Source organism: Ambystoma mexicanum, chromosome 1p (assembly GCF_040938575.1).
Source record: "Ambystoma mexicanum isolate Mex_15411 chromosome 1p, UKY_AmexF1_1, whole genome shotgun sequence".
Classification (NCBI taxonomy): domain Eukaryota; kingdom Metazoa; phylum Chordata; class Amphibia; order Caudata; family Ambystomatidae; genus Ambystoma; species Ambystoma mexicanum.
Genome location: NC_090921.1, coordinates 965,031,639 through 965,056,702, shown reverse-complemented (window position 1 = coordinate 965,056,702; position 25,064 = coordinate 965,031,639). Strand labels below are relative to the sequence as shown.

Genomic DNA, 25,064 nt, shown 5'->3' with positions numbered 1-25,064 from the left:
TTACAAAGAATAGTGATGGGAGAACATGATTTATCTTTGGTTTCATTGTTGCTGTTGGTCTCTCTATATGCAGATGATAAGGTGTTGTATATCAATAACCCGTACAATAATCTAGGGCTGATTATTCAGGTCGTCTGGAATTTGGAGACTTCTCAGGTCTGAAAATCAATGTAGCAAAATCAGTGCTTTTCCCCCACACAGAATGCAGAGGGAAATTTGCAGTTGAGTTTGGTTTTCAGTGGCACATGAGTTATATCAGATATTTAGGGATAGACATTGCGATTTCCACTAAGGTTTTGTATAAGCAGAATTATGACTAGGTACTGGAACACACCGAAAAGAGCAAATTAGATGGATGAGCCTCCTACTTAATCTATTTGGAAGAAAATTGTTGGTAAAAATGGTCTTGCTCCTGCGATTTATTTATGTGTTTTTAAACGTTCCTGTAGCGGTATCGAAGTCGTTTTTTCGGGCAGTGCAGTCTGAAATATCTAGGTTTGTCTGGGCGGTGTAAGGAACTCATGGAGGCAACAGTAAAGACAGACACAAGTGATCACGATTCAAGGGTGTTTATTTAAACAATATGTAGGTTGGAAAAAAGCCTAATCTAATCTAAATCTAAGATGGGAGCAAACTTTGACCATCAAATGAAAAATAAGGCAGTCCTTGTGGCGTCTGGTCAAAGTAAAAGGGCATATGCTAAATAAAATGATTGCCAATTCCTTCAAACTAATTACAGAAAGAGTGTGGGATAGGGTTTTCAGTGAAGAAAGGAGTGTTCTCAAATTATAAAACAGAATGGGCTTTAGCCATGGATCTCTCTTACCCACGTTTTGAGCACGGGATAAAGTGGCAGTCCTGTGCACAGCACACGCTTGAGCTTTCCCAGCACAAGCGGACAGTTCCCTGGCAAGTGTCAGGTTCTTCCTTGGGTAAGTCTCTTGTTTATAAAAAAAGTCTCTTTCCTTCAGGGACCTGATGGGTTCCAAAAATAACAAAACCTAAGTTCCTTTCAAATGTTCGGTGGGGGATGCCTTCACCCCTGGGTCCCCCTCTTCTGGGTGCTGACCCCTCTCAATGGCATCCTTCTGCCGGGTTCACTTTTGCCAATCTTCTCTCTCACCATGCAGAATTCATTTCCTTTAGCTTTCAATTACTTGCCGGTCAAAGACTTTCGACTGTACAGCGGATGTTGCTCAACCTCTGTTGGACCACTGACATTCTTCTTACGGCTCTCGCACAACCTTCTGGTTCTTGTAGTTTCAATGCAAAACAAAGGCGGATCAGCCAGAGCCTTTCACATGAGCACCCATCTGGCACCAGAACACTATGCAGCTGGTCTTGAAGGTTTTATTTGTGTCTTGTAGTTTCACCACTGGGTCTCCCTCTGTCGGGCTCGGAACTTTCTTGAAGTTTTTCAAGGTTCTCCCTCTGCCGGGCTCAGACTCTGCTTCCCAAAAGTCACAATTTTAACAAAAAGGTTTTGGGACTACTAGTCGCAGAATGCATTGGGACGATTTTGCTCCCACTTCGTTGCTTCCCGAAATGGCACTTTCGGTCTTTGGGAGCTGCATGAGCCAAAAGGGGATGTCTGTAGGAGGTTAGGGCATCTTCCTCTGCCCCTCAGAGACTTGGGTCCACCTACGTGGCCAAAAGGAGTTTAACTGTTGGTACTGCCAGGCAACCCCAGCTGCCGCTGGTCTTGCCTTCTGGAGGGACAGTTTTTTCCTCCAAACTGCAATCTCCTCTCTGGTAGCAGGGCCAGTGTTTGGGTGGTTTTCTTCTCCTCCTCCAGACCTCCAAGGGTCTCTCCAGCTCACTAGGGCTGTCTCCTGCTCTCTGGTACCTTCCAGCATCCCTGACTCGCTCACAATTCTGTTCCTGGCTGCTGCTCTTATACTCCCAGTTAGAGTTAATTGGAGTCAGGTATGAATAGTTGTCCCTCCCTGCCTGACTCTGCCTGACCTCATTATCGGGACAACATGGAGACTGCCCATAGGAATCCATTGTCCATGGATTCCTAGGGTAATCCTCATGACTCCCATCTGCCTCTTCCTTGTCCCAGTCTTTGTGGATTTCAATAGGGGAATGGGATTATGTTGAGAGGTATAATTCTTATTGGGTTTTAAAGGTAATTTGGGATTTCCTGTATTTTCCCTGTCTTTTCTGTAAGAGAAAGTGCTTGTGGTTAGGGGGGGTTTATTTTGGTGACAACATCCCATAAAGACTGCTGGGATATCGGGTCGGGGTGCATTGGAAAAATGGGATACTGCGTCTCCTATCCCAAGGGCACTCCTCTTGCAGTCTCCAAGGACCCCCTGCCCCAGGTGAGCCTCCCCCGCTCATCCACCCCCAGGGTTGGGATCCAAGAGCGATGGCCCTCCCTAGGCCACCTGAACAAAGGATCCCCGGGAATAACCTGGCAGAAACGCCTCAGGTTTCTCACAGCGGGCAAACAGGCACATATATCATGGAAGAATCTAGTTGTGCCATTAGATAGGGGGTTTGGGGGCTAGCTTTACCGGATTTTGAGTTGTACTATGAGGTGGCTTAAGCAGGGTTTCTGGCATATTCGTTTGAGTGATGGGCAGAAAGGAGGCATGTGGAAAGGGAGTTGGTGGCACTGTTCTTGTTAAGGGCAATAATATCAACTGCTCTGGAAGGTCATCTAAAGTAACAAATATGGTGGAGTTGTCTTGCAGATGGTGGGTTCGCATTGAGGAGTGGGGGAGAGGGGAGGTTCTTTACTACCCTAAGCTGCCGGTCGTCCACATTGCAGGGCTGCCATTGACTACTGAGCTCGGATACGCAAAATGCATGAAACGGCTGGGTATGATATGATATGATATGATAAGGCATTTGTAACGCGCCTATACACAAGTGTTTCAAGGGTATAGCATGCTTTTGTGACCTTTTCTTAGACGGGCAGTTCCTGACTGTGATGGGGCTGCACAGTATAGGGGTCATTACACCTTTGGATTTATTGCTGTACTTCAGGTTGAGGGACTCACTGAAGGGCCTATTCTCCACCTTTCCGGACGAACCAGAGGTAGCCGATACGCTCGACACTGGGAGGAATCTCTGGGTGATACTATTATATGTGGAACTACTGTTGTGCGCAGACAAGGAAGGTTGCCCTTAACAGTAAGTTCAAGCTAATTCATTTTAAATACCTCTACCAAGACTATTATACACCAGCAAAACTGCACAAATTGTTCCCTGATACCCCAGGGGACTGTGCCTGGTGTACCACAACATTGGCAGATTTTGTACACGTAGCGCAGGGTTGCCCTTTAATATTTCATTTTTTGGGTTAAGTCTTTGGGGCACTAAGTGATATTATATGGGAGATGGTGATGCCTGATACGAAAGAGGCACTACTAGGATATGCGAAGCAGGTTGCTGGGTGGGTGCGAAAGCTGATCAGACTATTGTTACTTTTAGCTAAAAGGAGGGTGGCAATGGTGTAGGCAAGAGCGAGAAGTCCCATATTGGTGCAGTGGAAGGAAAATATTCTTTATTGAAATGGAAATGGAATACGGGAGAATGGTTCTCCCTTGTGCTAAGCCTAAAGATATTTGGGGACCTTATAAGCACTATCTTGTCCTGCAGGCCCCAGAAGGGGAACATGGCTCTGAAGAGGAGATGTTGTGAATAAATACTGATGGCAGTCATGTAGGGATTTGGTGTACACTTTTATACCAAAGGGAGTGAAAGACCATTGAGGAGGGCACTATAACTGTGAAAAATGTGATATTGAGAATGAGCAGCATAATAATGACAACAGGAGATGGGCTTGAGATGAGCTGTAGGGGGTGGCATCACAGAACCACTGTCTTGTTTGTTGTTGTTTCTAATTGTTGAAAATAATAAAAGGAGTTAAAAATAAAAAGAAATGCGTCCATGACTACAGATACCTGGGGCCAAGATTGTCGAAACAACGCACCTCTCAGCAAGTTGTCTCACACGGTCCCCCACGCGAGATACTGAGCCACCTGGTTTGAGATCTGTAGAAGGTCTGACATGTGGCCCTGAAGCTGTGACCAATGGCAAAAAAGAAGCCATTGAAGTGTTCTTATGCGCAGCCTCGCCTCTGGCACCACAAGGATTTAGGAGATCACGAGGCCCAGAAGGTGCAGGAAAAGCAAGGTCCGGACTTGTTCCTGGGATTGGAGGACACTGACCATCCAAAAGATGTTCGCCATTCGATCCTTGGGCGGGAAAGCCCCACCCAGACGAGTGTCTAAGACTGTTGCAATGAATCAGAGAGAATGGGATGGCAACACCTGAGACTTTTTGAAGTTCAGGGAAAAACCCAAGCTGTGCAAAAGACTGCATGCAGGTTCTCTGACACCAGATCTGTGGAGCAAGCTCGGAAGGTAGGGAAAGACATTAATACCCTCCCTCCCGAGGCGAGCCTCTACCACTGCCAGCAGCTTGGTGAAACTCTGGGAGCTGAGGAAAGACCGAATGGCAGGACCTTGAACTGGTAATAGTGTTGACGCACTATGAACCTTGGTACTTGCTGTGCTTTCGATGGAATCGCACATGGAAAAAGGCATCCTGAAGGTCCAGGGAAACCAACCAGTCCTGCAGATTGAGGGCTTGCAGGATCTGGGCTAGAGTAACCATCTTGAACTTGAGTAAGAACAAGTTCAGCAGCTGCATATCCAGAATGGGACGCAAGCCACCATCCTCCTTCGGCACCAGAATATAGCACCCTTCCTCGTTCTGAGCACAGAAACAGCATGATCACGTTTTTTGGCAGAAGCGGACACACCTCCTCAGGGACCTTCTCCAGGAAGAGGGGACCCGGAAACAAGGGGGTGGCCAGCGGGCCGTGGTCCAAGGGGCGCTGAAGGAATGGGAGGCAATATCCCTGTTGGATGACCCGTAAGGCCCAAGTGCCAGACGTGGTCTTTGACCATTTTGGGCTGAACAAGGAAAGCCTCTCTCCCACGGTTGATGAGTGGTTAAAGCCAGTCACTGAGGTTTGGAACCCTAGAGATGTGACGGGGACAGCAATTGCAGCAACGCCACCCAGCTGGTTACCCCTTCCTCTACTTCGCTGCAAGTGTCTGCCCTGCCCTCTTCCTGGAGCAGACTAACCACGGCACCTCTGGGCAAAGGCAGAAAGGCGACAAAAACCACTACCCCGAGACGACAGCTATGTGGAATGATGTTGCACTGTTAGCCCCGAGGAGTTAACAGTTGCCTTAGGCGACTGGACCTTCAGGAGGGCGGTGTCAGCCTTAGCTCCAAAAAGGTTTTGGCCATCGAAAGGCATGTCCAACAGCCATGTCTGCACTGACTGACCACTGTGCTAGTGGCCATGGACCTGCTATAACAGTCCACTGTGTCCAGTCCTGATTGTAGCATCTGGCGTGCCACCTCCTTGCCATTAGAGACCAAGGACTGGAAACCATCCCTCATCTCTCCCTAAGGGACGAACTCAGCTGCATTGACCAACGCTGTCCAAAGGCCGAAGGAGAACTTCGGCATGGCGCGAGAGGCATTCACGGCCCGCAGTGAAAGACTGCACGATGCAAAAACCTTCTTGCCCCATGCATCAAACCTTTTACTCTCCATTTCTTGTGGCAGGGACGTGAAAGTAGATGTTTTCCAGCTAGCCATTGCAGCCTCAATCACAAAACTTTCAGGCAAAGTATGGGTTGAAGGAAAGGCTGGGTCCAACAGAGCAAGACAGTGTTTCCTCACAAGATCCCTGCCCACTGTGTGATGAATCCAATGGAGCCATTACTGATTCTCCGGCGGTATTCCCATCCCATGCGACCAGGGGATGGCAGCCACTACCTGATCCTGACCCTGGGGGAGGCTATATGAGGGAGGACCACTAGGGAGGAGACAGCCTTGGGGAGATGTCATGGCTTGTAAGATATGTATTTTGTTTTGTTTCTTTTATACCAATGTGATGGTTTAACTAAATGTAAATAGTGTTTTTAGTGTAAGGTTTGACTTACTAAACCAATACTAATAAAAAAAAAGAAAAAAAAAGAAAAAGATGTCATGGCTTCAATGGATGAGACATGGTGTCCCCCATTTGCCAGTGAAAAATGACCCCTTTATACCCAATATCATCATGGCCTATTGCCATACATCTACACCCCCTTAGAGAAACCCTTTTCCAAAACACTGGTCATCAAACTTCCATCCCTGGTCTAAAATATTGAAGATTCAAGACCCCCTTTTTCAGTTTTCATATTTCACCATATAGAACTGGTTTATCATTTCAAACTGTTGAAAGTGATTTTTCAGGTAATCTACATCACCTGACAACAACGGACTCCTTTTCCCACAATCACCCAAATACTGGGAAGAGGAAGAGGGAAAGAAAAATGCAAAACGAAAGGAGCCACAAGCTCAAGGAGCGTTCTAGTTCTTTTCAAAGTGCACCTGTACGCAGGAGATTTAAAGTCAGAAACCAAGTCATATGGGCTGCTGCTGTTTGGGAGAAAACGTCTCATTCAACCGCGAGGATTGTGACCCTTGGAAGCATGAATTAGTGTGGCAGAGACGGGTGGCTCGCCAGCAGGGGAGAAGAGAAACACTGTGAGGACAGGTCGCGCCGCAGACACGGTAGGAGCCATTGGAAAACCCATGGGCGGGCCGGCACCACAGAAAGCAGTGTTTTACCTACAAGGACCTAGATCGAGACACGCGGGCTGAGGCGAGGCTGGCGTAGAGACCGGAGCGAAGTGAGAGCAGTCCAGTGAGGAAAGCAGGCGGTATACATTTGCCACTTGAGCAAGAACATGGCGGGGAAAGTCAACAAGAGCTGGTGAATCAGCCCAAACACAGTCAGGACCATGGGGCGTTCCGGCGACCACACCAAATACGAACTATAATAATTAAAGCCACAGAAGGAGAGAAAGTAAAGAGACTGAATGAGAAACAAGAAGGTACATGGCCCCTAATAAGATATGATTGCATGGAATACAATTATGCAGGTAATCCAAATCAAATGATTTATCTAGGAGATACACTGTACCAAAAAGGGTATGCAAAGCTGTGGAAGTAAAAGAGGAACACTGTGTCATTATAAGAAATCCTGGTAGGAGAATAAACCAGGCAATTACAATTGTGTGTGAATACAAGAAGGCCTGTCAGGATAGTATACCAGGCAATGATATGTGTGAATACAGGCATACCTGGCAGGGGAGTAGACCAGGCAAACATAAGTGAATGATAAGTCCTGGCAGGGGAGTATACCAGGCAGTTTCAAGCCTACCAGAAGTCATAAGAAGAAATATAGAACTGTGTTTACCAGACAAAAAGAACTTTTTGAAAGAAGCTGAAGGAGCCTTTCTTTCTTGGGGGCATCGTCCAGAATATCACAAAGCTCGTACTGAACCTTGGAACTGGATGGAGTAGATTGCCCCAGAGTACTGGCCACTTTAGCCATAAAACACTAAGGTGGCTTGAGGCTTTCCTGGGGTGGGAGCTGGAAAAATGTCCATCTCTGGGGAGGTGTCAAGGCCACTGGTCCCTTGCAGATCCTCTACCAGGCCCAGCCCATCCTCACCTTCCCTACAACATTTTTCAGGGAAATCCCTCACCTCCCTGGAGCCCATGGGCTCATTCCCAAAGGGGACCTGGTCACCTTCTTAGTCACAGATGTCTTACATCTTTGACATGAAGGTGTCCCTAGGGAGTGGGACATATCCTTGCAGAGCCACAGTGCCCATGACACCGGTCGGCGCCACCGACGGAGACTATGCTGGTGCCGAGGCCACCGTTCCGGAAGGCAGGGTGAGTCAGTTCTGAGAGACATCGGTCTCTGCCTGGTCCAGGCCTGAGCTCTTAGGCATGTGGGAGTGGTCCCCAGAGGGTACCCTGCCACTAGCAACAGCCCCGGTGGGACCCTGCTGCGCTGTAGCTGAAGCTAACCACACCTTCGCCTGTACCAGAGGTGCCGAGGCCTGAACCACCAGGGTGCCTTGGCAAAGATGTCCCACAAATTCAGGGGAATTTCTCCTATTCCTCAGGTGTGGAGGATTGGATCAAAAAAGGCACCTGCGCCATATGCATGAAGAGGAAGACTAATGCCAGTGTGAGGACTCACTCAGAGAACGGGCCTCTTCTGATGCTGCGTCTTCTTTTCCTTTTCCTTGCACGTAGTCACTTGTTCTTCGTAGCGTTCCGCAGCGTGTGACCTCAACCGAGACCGTGGAGCCTCACTCTTCGTCTTGGGGATGAATGTGAAGATCTTCGCTGCTCTTTCCCGGAGGGCCCTCAGCTGGATGGACTGGCATGGCCCACAATCTTGGGTGTGATGGTCCTCGCTCAAGCAGTATAGACATGTCCGATGTGGATCCGAGACCGATTTCTGCCTGCCGCAATCCGCACACGGCTTGAAGCCTGAGACCTTTGACAGAGTACGCATGGCATTGTTTTAAAAAAATTGAAGATCGACAAGCGTGTTCCCAATTAGCAAACAAAGTACATGGAAAAAAGGAACTGAGGTCATGTGGTGCAGCGCCGCTATATATACAAATTCCGACGTCATGTCTGGTGAAGGGAGCGTAGAGGGATCAGGCAGAGCCATTCTCGACTCCTGGCCGGGGGAAACTTTCCCGAGAACATCTGCGCTGGAAGCGGGATCATAAATGAGGAATTAGTGCAAGGAAAGAATCCATTAGAAACCTTGATGAATACTGTTTGTAATGTTGAATTACCTTTCAACTATACTCGTATTGCCAATCTGTTGTGAGATAATTGCTACCTATTTTAAAATATAATTTCAATTTTAAAAAAAAGACGTGTGCACTATATTTAATTGTTGGATGTCTACTGATGGTTTCAGAAACTCAGGGTGATAACTTGGTGATAACTTGGATTAAGAGCAGCACAAGGGCTGTGCAATGTTGAGATGGTGGAATATATGAAAAGGCTTTAAACAGCCTTTTTTACTATGTCATTGCACTATGCCATGTAGAACATATGCCATTTCATTTGCGTTCAGAAGAATTTGTCATGCATTTGCTGTCAGGGCATTGCATTAACGGTTATATGCAGTATAACGATCTTAGGCCATTGGACAACCCTTTTATATCGTGCAGGAAGTCATGTATGGAGTCCAGGGTGTCTGAGAGACTAGAAGGCAGAGTTGTCCTAAAATGAACATTACTTTTCTGAGGTAATGTTCTTTTTGATGGATGGCTCCTCCCACAGGTCCACTTGAGGGGTTCCCCAAAGGTCAAATATTTCTGCAAGAACCTCCTGGCACAACACTCACTTGGGGAGGACTGATTCCTGATTGGTCAGGGCATCCACCACAACATTCTCTTGCCTGCGTAGATAGGGTGCTTACAGGAAAATGTTGTTCTCCAAAGTAGCGAATCAAAGCTACACAATCCCACCCCCCTCTTTTGTTGAGGTAGTGCATAGCCACGATGTTGACCATCAAAATCAGCACATTTTTCTCTGGAATTGGGGGAAGGAAGGCCTTCAGGGATAGCCTGATTAACCCCTGCTTCAGCAGGTAGATGTGTAACATGGTTTCCGCCAAGGACACATCACACCCACCAAGAAAGAGCCCTAAGGTGAGCACCCCAGCCTTTTAAAGAAGTATCCATTTTATTTTAGTTTGTGCGAAGGTTGCCAGAAGGGTTCCCTTTCTTCGGTTTTTCCTCTGGGCCCACCATGATAGATCCTGCACGACTCAAGTTGAAACTCAAAGCAGGTCCAACTGGGACCACTGGGAACAAAGGAACCACTGCAATGACCTCAACCACAGCCACAAAAATGCAGGATGCCACCAGACCCAGAAGGTGATGAAGGATGATGCTGACAGGAGGAGTTCTGGAACTATGTGGCAATCTGACAAATGTTGAAGACACTATCCTTCAGAGGAAAACCCTTCCTTGAGTGGGTATCCAAGACTGCTCTGATGAACTAGAGCTATTGAGATGGTTTCACAAGAAACTTCGTAAAGTTCAGGTAGAAAATCAGGATGTGAAGGAGATGGCAGGAACAGCGAATATGGGATACCGCCTGCTCTGGAGAGCAAACCCGGATAAGAAAAGCAGTATGTAAAAATGGTAATATGCATTTCTAATCACAAACCTCAGGTACGTTTAGTGCTTTGGATGAAACATGAAAACCTTTGTCCTGAAGATGTACGGACTGTAAGGAAGGTATGGTATCAAACAGTAAGAAAGACACAAGTGATCACAGTTCAAGGGTGTTCATTGAACTTCATTTGGTTTGTAAAAACACCTATACAATCCTAAATCTAAAGATGGGAGCAAGCTACTACCATCAAATAATAATAACGAAGTCCTAGACGAGTATGTCAAAATAAAAGGCCCTATACCGATAAACCTATTGCCAATCCTTACTTCTACATACAAATAGTGTGGGAAATAAAGTTATGCAAAAGAAAAGTGTTCAAGAAATGATATGTCAGGATATTCAAGCTGTTGACTCCCTTTCCCCACGTTTTCAGCATGGGACAAGGCGGCACACTCGAGCTTAGTACACACTCTGCCTTCTCTAGCACGAGGATGCTATTCAAAACTTCAACATCAGGACTTCTGGCCCAAAGTCTTTTTGCCATTCAAAGTCTCTTATTTCAGAGGGCCTGATGCAACACAACAAACATTAAAGTTCCTTTCTTCTTAGGATTTCACATATACAACTTCTCAGGTGCTTTACTGTTCACCCCAGGTCCCCCTCTGCCAGGTTCAGACCCACTTTGACACAAAATCTTCAATTGGTCTCCCTCCGCCGGGCTCGGCCCAAATATTTCTCTATTTCATCAAAATCAAAGACTTTTGACTGTGCGTGGGGTTTTGCTTGACCCGTCGCAGGACCACTTCGATACACAATTACCCGTTCTCTTCTTGACCTTTTCTGACTTTCACTTTTGCCACTTCTCAGCTGGATAACTTACAGGGACCTTCGATTGAGCACCCACGCGGTGCCAGACCACTCTGTCAAAGCTACTGTATCTCGTTTTTAAAGTTCAGTCGCTCAGCAGCAGTTCAACTTTACTTGCGTCTCTTATCACACACGTTTTAACAATGTTCGTTCCAGCGCCCGCCATACAATGTTGCTGATTGCAACCTTGGCTTCAACACAGACCGGTCTTGTATCTGTCTCCGCAACTCACCGGCTGTGTTGATTTCACGGACGCTGCTTTGTTCTTGGCGCCAAGGACGGTACCACGGCGGCTGGTGATTCTCCCCACCTTGATTATTGACGCAGGAGGGCCCCGGGTATCTCCAACACACAATGCAGGATTAATGGAAGTCAGGTGTGTGTGTGTGTGATGGTCAGTAATTGCCTAACCATTGTATTGGGACACGTCAGGTATACGGCTCGGGTGGTAGTCTGTTTTCTCTCATAGCGGCTGTTGTTAGGCAGAAACCTGTGCAGTTCCCTTTGGGAACACTGCAAAAGATTTAGGACTACAGGTGTTAGCAGTAAACCCACTTGGTAGCAGTCTGTACCACCCAGATATACCTGGTAGCTGTGGCTGAGCAGTCAGTCTTCCCTCAAGAAGAGTTAGGCAGTATGCAAAGTATACACAATAGGCACTCAGATACAATAGCACAAGCAAACACTTGACCAGAGCTTTGGTATCAAGGTATATAATTATTTATTTAAAAACACACTTATTGAAACACTCCAGCACTATTATTGTAAATCACTCTAAACACAGTTACTATTATTATATATACATCCCTTATTCCTTATCAGACAAGTCTTAGTTAACACCACTTATTTCCAGACAGAGGTGAGCGCTTAACTATAGATGGCACTCCAATAAGTTAACGAAAAAGGGAGGGAAAAAAGCAGAATGTAGGAAGATACACCACTCCAATACTTTGGAACACTTTAGCAAGGCAGAAAAGACAAAAGTTACTGGTGAGCCAAAGTCCATCGGCCGGGCCCACTCTTAGAGAGAGCAGAGCACAAATACGCCCAAGATCACACAATTACAATAGGCTTTGAAAGTCTTGCAGGGAGTTCAGAAAGGGTTTAGAGAGGCTCAGAAAAGTTTAGCCAGGGTGTCCCAGGCTAACCCAGGTTCGAAAGCCGGGGGCTAAATCTACCCCGTACAGTCGGTTGCAAGGGAAGCCAGGCGGAACACGGTACCTTAGGTGGAAAGGATGCTCCAGCAGGGGCAGTTGTTCCTGGCAGCGGGTGCAAGTTGCAGCGTCGTCCAGAAGAAGAGAAGCTCTCGACGTGGAGGAAAGATGAAGGTCGTTGCACTGCCAGGGAAGAAACCAGCCGCGGAGTTTTCCGGTTAAAGGTACTACCCTTTGATTCGTGGTAGGGGTGAAACGTGGTATCCCGGTTGCCGGGGTGCTTGTCACAGGCAAGGCGGCCACGAGATGCTCCAGGAAGCCAAAAAGGAAGCAGACTGGTTATCCCCACCAGTCGAAGGAAGAAGACTCTCCGGGCGGGAGATCTCCTCTGTCGTTGGGAAAAGTGGTGAGACGGTTCAGCAGGGCTCCACCGGTGGTGTCGTCGTAGCAGGTTGGCTCAGCTTCTCCCTCGTCTGATTCTTAGGTCCTGTGGCAACTTCTAAAGTTCCAGTCCCCAAAGCCCTGCTTTTATGCAGAAAACCCCCATTCACTCAGCCTAGCTGTCACTCAAACATGCTAAGTGGTGAGCCGGCCGGCTCACCACTTGGGCCAATCAGGACGGAGTGCGACTTGAGTTGCCTAGACAACTCAGTCCAGGGTGCCTAAATCCCCCTCCTAAGTACCCCAGACAGAGTGGCACCACTTTGGAGGGCTTCTGTGGAGAAGCCCGCCAAAAAGTGGAACAAAGGGCTCAACTTGGGTTGGAGTCACAGAAGCGAACACAAACGCCATTTTAGAACCGAGTTCTGGCAAAAAATACCAACCGGAGAATTAATATTAAATAAATAAACCAGCGGTATGTTCGAGCCTATAGGAATTAAATAATTAAAGTTGGTAGCCTCGAACAATGGGAAATCCCATAGAGATATATTTGCGGTCGAATATAAAAAGTAGTATCCACTGCCACCAGCCAAAACTCGATCAGGGGGGACGGAGACGTTCCCCCTCGACTAACAGACCCCGGGGCAATCGAATTGCCCCGGCCAGTACGTCCACAATATGATGGTTTGCACTGGTTCTGTTCAGAATTTGAGACTAGTAAAGTCAATGGTGACTTTACATGCCCTGGGAGACAGTAGTCAGTCCCAGGGTGTGGAGTCTATATTCGGGGGTCACTATGACACCCCTGTGTTACTGCACTGAGGGTTGTGTAACACACATCACAAAAACACATGAAGCCCTATGGAGTAAAAGACCCCATTGCCCATTAAACACATCTCGAGTCAAAGAAACACACTCAAATCATGCCCAGGAGTGAGGGTAAAAGAGTCTCACTCTTGGCAGGAGAAAAAAATAAACCCCAAAAATCCAGCAAAGCTGCTGGGGGACTCACTAGGTTAGGAAATTCAGCCTAAACAGAGAATTCTCCCTAACAGCTGTCCATGAGAAAGTGTTTGTGTTGTAAAAGGGGGAAGGGGGAAGAGTTCCTAAATATCCTACCTGGTAGGATGGAGGTAAAGGTTTTACAGGGAAGGGGACACTGAGTCTCACCATCCAGTGTCCCACTCCTACTCCCCGAAGACCCCTCACCCAGGTGATCCTCCTGCACTGGTGAACCTGGAACACTGTCACCATCTTGAACCTATGCTTCGACAGGAAGTCTGAGGACCACAAACACCCTGTTATTCTTGGGGACCTAAGAGTAGGGCAAACACCACTCCCTCCCTTGTTCTCTTGTGGGAACTGGCTCACTGGCCGCCTTCAAAAGAAGGGACGAGATCTGAAGCAAGGAGGGATCACAGGGGTGCCATTCTCTATGGCGGCGGGGAGTGGGGTGATCAGTGGGTTTCATTAGGTGTGACAGGCCCTTGAGCAACTACTTGCAGAACCCATGCTTCCATCGTGGTAATATGGCACTCACTCAAGAACAACATTTTTCTTCCCAGGAGTACCGAATGAGCCGAGGGGACCTCAAAGTGGTTTCTGGGCCAAGTGAAACACCTCTGGGTGCCCTTTATCAATGCAAAATGTGTCTTTGGTCTATGAGCAAAGATTGAAAAGGGTCTAAATCCACAGCCCCTACATAGAGGATGAGGCTGTTGAGATAAGGGAAGATGTCTATGTACGTTGAATGGAAAGACCCAGTGACTTTGCTGTCACATTTGCAGCTTTGAATTTCTCTAGAGACTTGTAAGCTTTTGAACCAAAAAATGGCATGCCGTCAAAAGGAAAATGTAACAACTTTGCCTGCATGTCAGGACTGAAGCACAATGTTCGCATCCACAAGTACATTCAGACTACTGAAGCAGTACCCAGGGCATGGGCCACACATTCTGCAGCACCCAGTCCCATCCCTAGGGTTTAGCATGTCGTCTTCTTACTGAATGCATCAAGCTTCTTGCTCCTACGGTCCAAGGCGAGCTAGGTCTTTCCTAAGCGTAGGTGCAGAGCACAGATGCTACCACAGTGTGAGGATTGGGTTGGCCACTGCCAGGTTAAAAGGCAGGACCGTTTATTTCTGATGCCTTTTGTCGAGGATGTCTGTCAGCTCACTTTGCTGGCCAGGTCTGGGATGTGCCCCCAGCCCTAATGCCTCAACCACTTTGTGTATTGTCCAACGAAGGGCTACACCGGGACCTCATGTGGGGAAGCCCCCATAATGTCCAGATCCGAAGACCTGTCCATGGGCCTCCCAGAGGACAGCGGCCAAATCCAAAAATTCTGGCTCGTTAAAGATAGTCTCATCCTGTGCCTGATCTCGAGGCATCCTTGAGGGTTCTAGGCCAAAAGTCACAGGATCAACCTCATCATAAATGTCCAGCATCATTTGAAAAGGACATTTCCTCAAGGAAGGTGTGCATATAAACTGGCATTCTGCAGGCAGAGGGAGAATATCCGTCCACTCTCCATTGAGACCACTGATGTAACAGTATCCAAGACTTTTGTACTTTAATTCTGCGTTGAGGCATTGCATGTAATTTTCTTTTTTTTAACTAGATCCAAGCCTTCAGCCATATGGATGGCGATTGTCCTCAGAAAAATGCGAGCACAGTGGGACCTTTCTTTCCGGGTGGGGTTGTAGACTCTGCTACTTGCAAAAACATTTTGAACATCTTTTGTTAGAACACCTCTCAGCCTCCATCAGAAGATGAGACTAGGATATTTTACCCTTCATGTTGAAGAATCCTCCTCACTCTTCTCCCGGTGAGACCAGTGTTTCCTCTTCTCTTTGTGTGCAAAAGAGGAGGAATGCTATGAGCAACTCAAAACAGGATGCATTGTGCTGTTATTTGTGGCCCCCGTACAGTCCTCTCTGTCTAGCTGGGAGTCTGGAGGGTGTTTCTCTAGACACCGTTGGGTGGGGAGGGGAAGACCTAAGACCATCTTTGGTGCTCGCTAACAGATTATCTTGGGTTTCCTGGCTTGGAACGAACCACATTTTGAGTTATTGTGGTCAACCGCCAGTCACCAGATGCATACTTTGTGGGACCCGTTATCGACATCTTAGAGGTGCACTGCTTGAACACCGAGGCTTTCGATGAACCTCACATTATCAACAAATGTGAAGTGATGCAAAGAGAAAAAAGTAATCTCTGAGAACAGCATTTCGGTTACAGTGTGCTGAGCATGCAGAGAAAAAACAGTAAGTGAGGTCATGGGCTGTGGTTTGCCTCATATGTATGCTGGCCGCAGTCGCTTCAGGAGACAAAGAGTGGACTTTAGAGGAGAGTCAGCTTCAAGGCACACCTCGCCACCTGCTTATGAACATTTTCCAGTGCCAGCTTCGCTGTCCAGGGATGTAGTATCAAAGATGAAGAATCTGTTGGAGAATGTGATCTATTAGAAATGCCACTTTGTTGGAGCAGGATACACCAGAGAGAGAGCACCCAGAGTAGAGACAGGCCACCAAAGCTTTGCAAGGGCTAGAAAACAGTTTCCCTATCTTATGGACAGATGCCACTGAAAAATCAGAGGAGACAACACTGACCTGAGACAGCGTCACAGCAGTAGTACCAGGACAATTGACTTAAAGGAATTGTTCTCCCAAAAATTATTATTGGCCAAAAAGATGGGCAATAATAAAAAAAAATATTCACACTTTTTTAAAAGTTCCTATGTAAAGTTTTGAGCAAATGAAGCTCAAACTTTACAAAAGGAAGCACATGGGGGCATCCATTTTGTGAAATGGATGCCCGCCTGTGCTTGCTTTTGCGGCACTAATGAAGGAAAAGCCAGCCAGCTGTAGTAAACAAAAGCTACCACTTGGTGGCTTTTCCTTCATTGGTGCCGGGACTTGGAGGACGGAGACCGGAGACTACAGGCAGAAAAGCTGCAGCTGCATCTCGGTAAGTGCTATTTTGTAAAAAAAAAAAAATAAACACTAGCTGCGTTTTTTTTTCTACGTTTTCCGTACTGGAAGTGTGAATATTTTGTTTTTATTATTGCCCTTCTTTTTGGCCAATAATAATTTTTGGGCGAACCATTCCTTTAATGCTGAACCAAAGCAATGGGAACACAGCGAAAGGGGAAGATGGAGACATTCGGGAGGAACAGAGAAAACCATTTGTCTGCAGAAGAGCTGAAGATACTTGGAGCTCGAGGGTAACCAGTTGAGATATCTGTGAAAGGCGGGACTTCCATCTGAATTAAAAAAAGGCTGCCATCAATTTCAAAAGCTCGTACAATCTTTTTTACAGGCCTGGAATCTCTTTTATGGTGCCTTTTCTTGTCTTGGTCCCATTGTTTAAACATAAACAACTATTCTGCATTTGTAACTGTAACCACAAATGTAAGGTTGGTGATGTGGTCTAATCACTATAGCAACACATACTAGGCCTCTTTTTCCACATTAGTGCTCGGAGAGTTTAGAAACAGGACATTAGCTCAATGTCACTCTGTTACTATACCTGCACACAGCGAAAAGAGGATTCTGCAGCCAAGCAACAATAATTTTAACATTGTGTTTATATTATAACACTGAATACCTTTTCATCAGCGATCCGAAGAAGACCTGTGCTAACAGTGATGTCATCCGTAAGGTGATACTCCATCCAAAGAACTGCCCCATGACATGTTCCATTCCTGTAAAGAAACAGATGTTTAGTTATCAAAAAAACTATAGCACAGCGGTTACTTTTAGTAATTCAAGTAAGGGTTGCACCATTCTGGTGGTCGAGGATGTATGTGGTCAAAAAGCAAACACTGCTTAAAAATAATCACATTTGTATCTATAACCCCTGAGCACTGGCAAATATGTCCAGTGAGACTGCAGCTGACAACACAAACATGCATGCTGCAAAAAGAATGCAATCTTTTTGGCTAAAAACAGTATTTGTCAGTGCAAAGGGGTTATTTTTTTACATATTGTAGTACACATTCAGCTGTTTTCGTGGTCAAGGACTTACGTGGCCAAAAATAAAAAAGGCCCATCTCCTGAAATACTTGTGTCAGGCCAATGACGATGTAACATTGTTTTTTAACAGGTGGCTTGTGTTGTCGAATTCGTCAAAGAAAAGTGAAACTGCAAAAAGAATTAGTCTGGGGCACAAAGGCACCTGTTTCAAAAATAATTTTACACAATAATCTTTGGCTGAAAACGAAAGCATCGCGGTTTTAGTTCACTTAACTCCTTTACGAAGCACTAGTATGTTTGTACAGGGGATGATAGGGCTACCCCAGAAGGATCTTACACTGTCTTTGAGAGATGTGATGAATCGAGGGAATTTGTGCCTTCTCCCAAAGGCGGAGCACCCCCCGTGAGACAAGAGAGCTGTGCCTTCTCTGCAAAGTCCTCCCTAGGGGTCGTGGCAAGCGGGTCTTCACCGGGAGAGACTCCCCTTTAGGGAACAAGGACTCCTGTTCCCATGAGAAAATCCCTAAAGATGTACACACTGTGGCCTACATGGGATGCTCTAAAATAGCAGAAACATTGAAAGTCCAAGACTGTAACGAAGAAACTCCTAATAGATTGCCATTATCTTACCAAACAAGAACATGTCCCTTTAAATCAAATTATCCAATCCACTGGGACAAGTACGTTGAATAGCGTGCAGTCAGAGCGGGCAGAGAGACATATGCATATGCAGGGCTGGGAAGGCCCAGAGCTCCATAACACCTGGAGAAGCCAGGAAGCCCACAAGTTTCAAACTCGCTCGATACTAAAAAGCAGTATGCCAAATCTACGGCAAACTCCAAGTGTGACAAGCCGACAGGATAGAAGCCAAGAGGAAGGCGGTGGCGAGACCACAAAGGATGATCCGTGGTGGACAGCTGGTCCAGAAACCATCGACGATACCCCCGCAAATAGAGAGCCACACAGTGTCCAATTACTCATCAGAGCACTTGGACACTGCAAGAAGACGAGAGACCGCAAGGAGGGAAACAGCAACAAAGAGAAGGCGACGGTGGTTAAGGACAAGAGAGAAGGCCCCCGAGGAACAAGACTCCCACAGATGTTCTCCTTCAAGGTAGAAGGTAAAAGGGAAAGTGGAAATCACGGGAGGCCCTCAGGAAGGAATCATTTCGTACAAGATTCTCATCTCAGTAGAAGTCATGAGGCAAAGTTAACCTTGAAACAAATTAACTTAAAATTTGATGCTAACCGAGAAAGAACTATTGACAATCTGAATACTAAGAGAAACAAACAGTGCATAACAATACTCTGGGAAAAGGGAAAGAGGCATTTTAAACTTGAAACCCATGAGCTTAAAATGAGTTGATACAAGAGAAAGAAGTATTGAAAATCTGAATTCTGACATAAAATAACAGTGGATAACAATACCCTGGGAAAAGGGGGTAGCAATTTGATATTCTGTACAATAAGAACATAATATCAAAGAGAAAGTACGTTATGAGCCAGAGTTTAAAGAACTAGTCAATGGAACCATATACATAGTCAAATAGATCAAGACACGCTGAACTAGAATTGCCCAGGAGGGAAAGCCTACCAGAGCAATAATACCTTCCAAAAATACGCTGAGACCAACAGCCAGGAATATAGATCTTATAAAAGATCCCCAAAAGGGACTCCCAAAGAAGACGGAAAACTCAATTGTCCATTTCGAAAGTTACAGAGACTGATCCAAGAAATCAGAGGAGACTCTTTGAGGATTACATATTAATAAAGAATCCTACAGACTGGTACGAGAGGTACCCACTGGAAACGAGAGTGCTTCTCCAGACCCAAGTTAGTTTTCATAGTGGTAGGGTCAGTTAGGTTAGCTTTGAACAGCAGAATTATATTTCTTTTGAAAATTCACGAATTACTTATGACCACCTTAGTAAGTAAAATAGGCAGGGACCACCCATAGTGATAGGGAAAGTTAGGTCTTATAACTTTACTTTAATACAATATTGTGAACCATGTCCTCAAAGTGTCTGTGTCGTCCTTCTGACTTGCCACAGAGGCCAGACAGGTCTCCCTTTTACTTTAACTACTTAACACTGAACAGGAACTGGCAAACTACATGTAAACAAGTGCAATCTTTAATTATGATTAGCTCCCTGGTGTACATGAGGGGGTGCCAAAGGGCTAGAGATGCATAGACGACAACCAACTGTATTGGCTATGTCAATGCTTGTTTGAATATATTTTGTCTGAGGTTGGGGAACACAAATTTGCGGATTGCTGTGATCTGCTTTATATCATCACCATAAATGTTACCCCGCACCCATCTTCCTTCAGCGACTGAAGTGACCATGCCTGCCCACCTGAACTGAGTTCAGAATGTGGCAAGGTGCACAAATTCAAGAGTAACTGGTAACAATTTCATAGCTTATATGGGCAGTACAAATCACCTTGGTATGGATCTGTAATTTTTCAAAATTCCAAGAGCATTTCCATTTACTGCTATCTCTCACTTTCATTAATTCAACCATTCTGACCCTTGCAACTACATTATCAGTTTTATAATACACTTGGGGATGTTCTTGGATGGGGCAGGAAGTTAAAATAAATCAAAAGCCACACAGACCACTAAATCTCACATTGAGCTATTCCTGAAGTTGGACATAGCTTATTTTAGGTTTTAAAAGCACCCACACCCCCTACACTTTAGGGGATGACCTGTAGCTATCCAGGTGTTCTGGCCTACACTTCCCATCTGCCCTAGCCAGTATAATTACATAATCAATGATGAGGGCACATGGAAGACATAGGCCAAAACATCATGAGCCGCAGGTTCCCGACCCCTAGTTTTGAGGATATACAGTTTAAGGGAAATGCAGCAAAGACATAGTAGGGTAGGCAGAAACATACCGTTTTCAGTCTCTTATGATGCTCAAGTCATTCTCCAGAGTTTGGTGAGCAGTGATAGAGTACCAAAGAGTACCAAAAATGAGCACACTACCCACAAACAGTATGTCACACCAAGGGGAAAGAGAGGATGTTTAGTTGTGGTCAGTTTGTATGGATGAATATTTGCTGAGGTAGTTGGGAGAACACCCTTTATGTACACAACATTTGGAAATTCCACTCTGTGTTTGATCAGTAGCAAGTGTAGTGACTTTGACGTTATAACAGGCGATATGTGGTCGTCCCATTATAGTGCCACGACAATGTGGGCAGTGGCCTTGGAGCTTAGGTAAGCTTTTATCTAGAAAACAGCTGCAGATGGCATTGCAGAAGTCAATACGGAAAATGGATCAGAGCGAAGGCAACAGCAATCTGCTAAGGAACAGTCATAAGAAGAAATTACTTACCTCAGTAATGTTTTTTTTCCAATTGATTCCATTAAATAGCTATATCTTTCTCCAGCCAATAGGGATCACAGTGTAGCTCTTCTCAACGCTGTTGTGTAGTCAGGGAAACTATATATGGAACAAGCTCCACCCCATTACCTCAGTTCTGCCATTTGTCTTTGCTGCTCAACTGCTGATGGACAGGCGACCAGCAAGATGTGAACAAACTATCTGCCATGAGGCAGAGAGTAGAAAATAGGAAGATTAATCTTCTGTGAGAGATTGTTTTCTGATACGACTTTTGAAAGGAATGTCATTCTCAACCTTCACGCTCACAGAAGACAATGTAAAATCGCTTGGCCGAGAACAATTTCAAAGGACATGAATTCAAGGGCTCAAACAGACCTTCCATAAGAAACATTAAAACAAACTTCAAATCCCATGCAGGAACAATAATCTGGCATGGTGGCTTATGTTCCCATCTAAGATGTATTTATGTCCAGCTTCCATTTTAGTGGCGTTCAGAAGGGAATTAGCAGCACGCACAGACAATTCCCACTTTCTCAGGCATTCATGAGGCACAAGCCACAGCAGTTACCTGCCGTTTGCCTTCTCGATTATAAAAGCTACATTTTATCAACTAGTTTCAATATTCTTTTCTAGCCCAGCTTGCTTGACCATCACCACATGAGAGACATGACAAAACCTTTTAATTTGCCCTGTAAGGATAATGGGTAGTGTGAGAAACCCGACAGTATTTTCCCACATACTCCACCGGGATCATTCAGGTGGCCAGGGAAGGGATTAGGCTGTTCCACTGATAGAGTCAGGAATGGTTAGGCAATTTGCCTAACCATTCACACCCGACTCCACTTGACATTTGCTTCAAATATAAAAGGTGTGGTTCTGACAAAGAGTATGAGCGAGCTGGGATTGCTAGTTGCAACGTGAAGGCATCAACATGAGAAGCCTGGGATGACAGGAAGAGAATGGGATGCAAGATGCTGACCCAGTGTGGCAGAGGGGGTGGAGACGGGTTACAGCGTGGCAATGGCAAGGGAGCCGTGTCTCCATGAAGCCGCAGTGGCAGATTGTTGGCCGTGTCCATGCCAGTGCTCATTCCCCTCGGTACATGTGCCGGTCCCAGGTGTGTCTGAGGAGAAGGCGGTGAGACCCTGACCTCAACCCCCATATCCCTGTAAGCTGCTCACCAGCACTGCGCTGTCTGGGTGAGTCTCATAACATGAATGAGAGAAACTCTGTGGCGTGCGGATGGCTGGAGAGGGAGCAGAGACTTGAAAGCCGTAAGCAGAAAACGAAAAGAAAGCAAGGAAAAGCAGAGTGTGTAAGCGGCACGGAGCGAGAGAAAGCAAAGAGAGAGTGCAAGCGAGCCAAAATAGAAAAGAGGGTGCGAGTGACCCAACAGACTGGAAAAGTGAAATTAAAAGAGAGAGACAGCAAAGAAAGGGTGCAAGCGACCTGAAAGCAGTAAAGAGGGTGGGAGCAACCCGAAAGCAGAAAAAGAGGGTACTAGCGACCCAAAGGCTGAAAAGGGAAAGTGCAAGAGGCACAATAAAGAGAAAGGAAGGTGCAAGGGTGCACAACCAAAGGAACAGAGTGTGCCAGGGGCACGATAAAGCCAAGAGGAGTGTGCAAGAGGCACAGTGAGTAAGAAGTGGGTGCAGGTGTGCACAAAAAAAGGAAAGAAATGTGAAAGAGAAGCAACACCAGAGTGGAAAGGGCACAGGAGGGAAAGTGCCAGAAGGAAAATACAGAGTACTAAGAGAGAGGTCAGAAGTCAGAGTGGTCACACAGGGTAGGAGCCAAAGTCCAGCATTTTCGAAAGTCTCTGACACTACCCAATGAAAGAAGTGTGTTAAAACAATGCATTCTGACAAGGTGAACTTTTGTGTGAGACAAGAGGGGCTTAGGCTTGGGGAAGAGAACCCCGAGAGGCCCACAAGAGACATTGTTGAACTTTGAAGAGAGGCCTAAACTTGGGGAAGAGAACCCTGAGAGGCCTAACAAGAACAGTGTCTTTCTGTTTGGAACTGAAAGTATTGAATCTTGGGGAAGGGACACCCCCCCAGGAGACCCAGAGACATTTTGAACCCTATTGACTTGGTGAAATAGCCCTACGTGCAAGGGCCACCCTTTTTGAGTGCAACTATTTTTGAAACTGGCAGAACTACATCTGAAACCAGGCTTGATTTACATTTATTTTTGAGCCACCATTTTTCTTTAAGAAGCCCACTGATCACATTTGGGCTAAGAGTGAGGGCAAGCATAGGTTTATACACAGACTGACGTTTTGGGCTTACGGACATCGACGGCCCCTAGAAACATCACTTGAGGGAACAACCCCTTTAGAGTTAGGGCCAGTTAGGTATTACACCAACCCAACAAAGTTTGTAAATAAAGGTTTCCGAACTGTTGCTTTTGAGTCTGTGTCTCTCTTGATACCATGCCTGTCTCACAGTAGGCACATTATGCTCATACTCTCTTACCTTAGCAGTGCTTACATTACCATATAGAGGGAAAGCAACATTGCAATATTGTTTGCTTGGCCTGAAAAGGATTAGGCTTATGAAAATATTTCTGGTACTATTCATACATAGCATTACGGCAACAGATATTCAGAAATCTACTTTGCTTTTCAGGCATCTAAACAATTTCAAAGTTGTCAGCGTTCCATTGGACATAGGCTTCAATGGATGTTATGGTAACTCAGCTCTCTCCTCGAAAATAATGGTTTAACTAAGCACTTGTATATTTCTACTGAACACTTGTAGGGAAAGGGGATGTTGCAAACAATCTTATTTGTACTCCGAAAATAGTTGTGCATGTGCAGAGTCATTACATATTTTAAACTGCCCATAATATCACAGTGAGAGTTTTACTGCTACACCACGCAGAGGTGCTTACATCACATTTTACTGAGCCCTGTCAACTAGTATTGGAGGGCAGTAATGCAGCCGAGGGGTCACAGGAGCACATTCCTTACGGCTGAAGGTGAGTAACTTTAAACATCTAAATCAGATGTTTTGTAAGTACAGTGAACGAAACATCTATAGGCTAGATTCTGTACCCAAACTCAAGTTCTATGACAGGGTTACAAATAGGTTGCTGATTGTAAGAATGGAGAGTGGAGACAAACTATTACTCAGGCATTAACAAATTAATTTACAGTGACAGTGGACATACCTCCTAAACCAGATATTCTATAATCCGAACTTCTTTACACCCAGTAAGTATGCTTATTAAATTATGCTTTTGCCTTAAAGTTCCTCTTCAGATCTGGCAGTAATATTAGTAGTGCTCCTTCCTGTGCCACGGTTACTACTGACCTAAATAAATCAGTGGAAAGTCATGGAGGAAGCAGGGTCTAGGAGCCTATGTGTCCATTGTTTCCTAATTTGTGCTGGGCATATTTTTGCTCCCTTTTTGTTGTTGGTAATATTCACCTACTTTTAGTGAGTAAAAGTGTCTGGTATGCCTCTTATCTATAGGGCTGGTTATTAGAAAGTGTTGTAATTGCTCTGTTCCCAGGGCAGTGTAGTGTTGATGGTAAGCAGTGGCACAGGAATTCTGATTGATCATCCTATTCTGTGGACCACAACCAAAGTCCCCTTTAAGAATTTTTCTCTGAATTTGTAAATAGTTTGCATTCCACCCCCCACTCCAACCACTACAATTCTTTACAAATCAATGTAAAAGGCACATATTACAGACTTCCTCAAAATATATTGGCTAAAATAAGACCTGTTTTATAGTCGTATCTAAGAGAGCTCATAAACAAAACCAAGATTTCATGATCTGCCACAGTAGTTAGCAAAAGTACTCCCGTGCAGAGAAAGTCCCAAAGGAAAGCAGTGCATGCACAATTAAACAATATTTTGTTCTGGTAATTGTTTTGTGAAGTGGCAAACACTGCTCAGAGACACTGCCAGGGGCACTGAAGAATATGTTTTATGTCACTAGGAAATAAAACGCTCATGTGCTTCAAAGAACACATTTCGCTTATCATAACGTATGTGGCCAGCAAAACACTGAGGCCTGATACATTATTTTCAAGCTGGAATAATGCGACTAGTATGCCCGAAAACATGCAAATAAGAGTTCATATGCTAATAGAATGAAATCATTGAGGGGCCAGGAGAACAGGCATCTCCTAATTTACGTTAGGAGAATAAATACATTAGAATTGCTGTACTACAGAATACGATAATCAGAATTAGTGTGACACTGCTTACCATCACAATTACATTTCTCTGAGAACAGAGCAATGACAACACTTACAACAATTACTCATTATTTACCACTTGTATG

General features: G+C 45.5%; 1 protein-coding gene across 2 annotated transcripts in view; it reads right to left on the bottom strand.

Moving 5' to 3' along the window:
- Positions 1-25,064, bottom strand: part of PRMT7 (protein arginine methyltransferase 7) — a 936,033-nt gene that overhangs the window by 13,183 nt on the left and 897,786 nt on the right. For both annotated transcript variants that reach the window (XM_069653680.1, XM_069653690.1), the window contains exon 17: positions 17,042-17,138. In XM_069653680.1, coding sequence (XP_069509781.1) covers positions 17,042-17,138 — 97 coding nt within the window. The remainder of the gene's footprint in view (positions 1-17,041; positions 17,139-25,064) is intronic.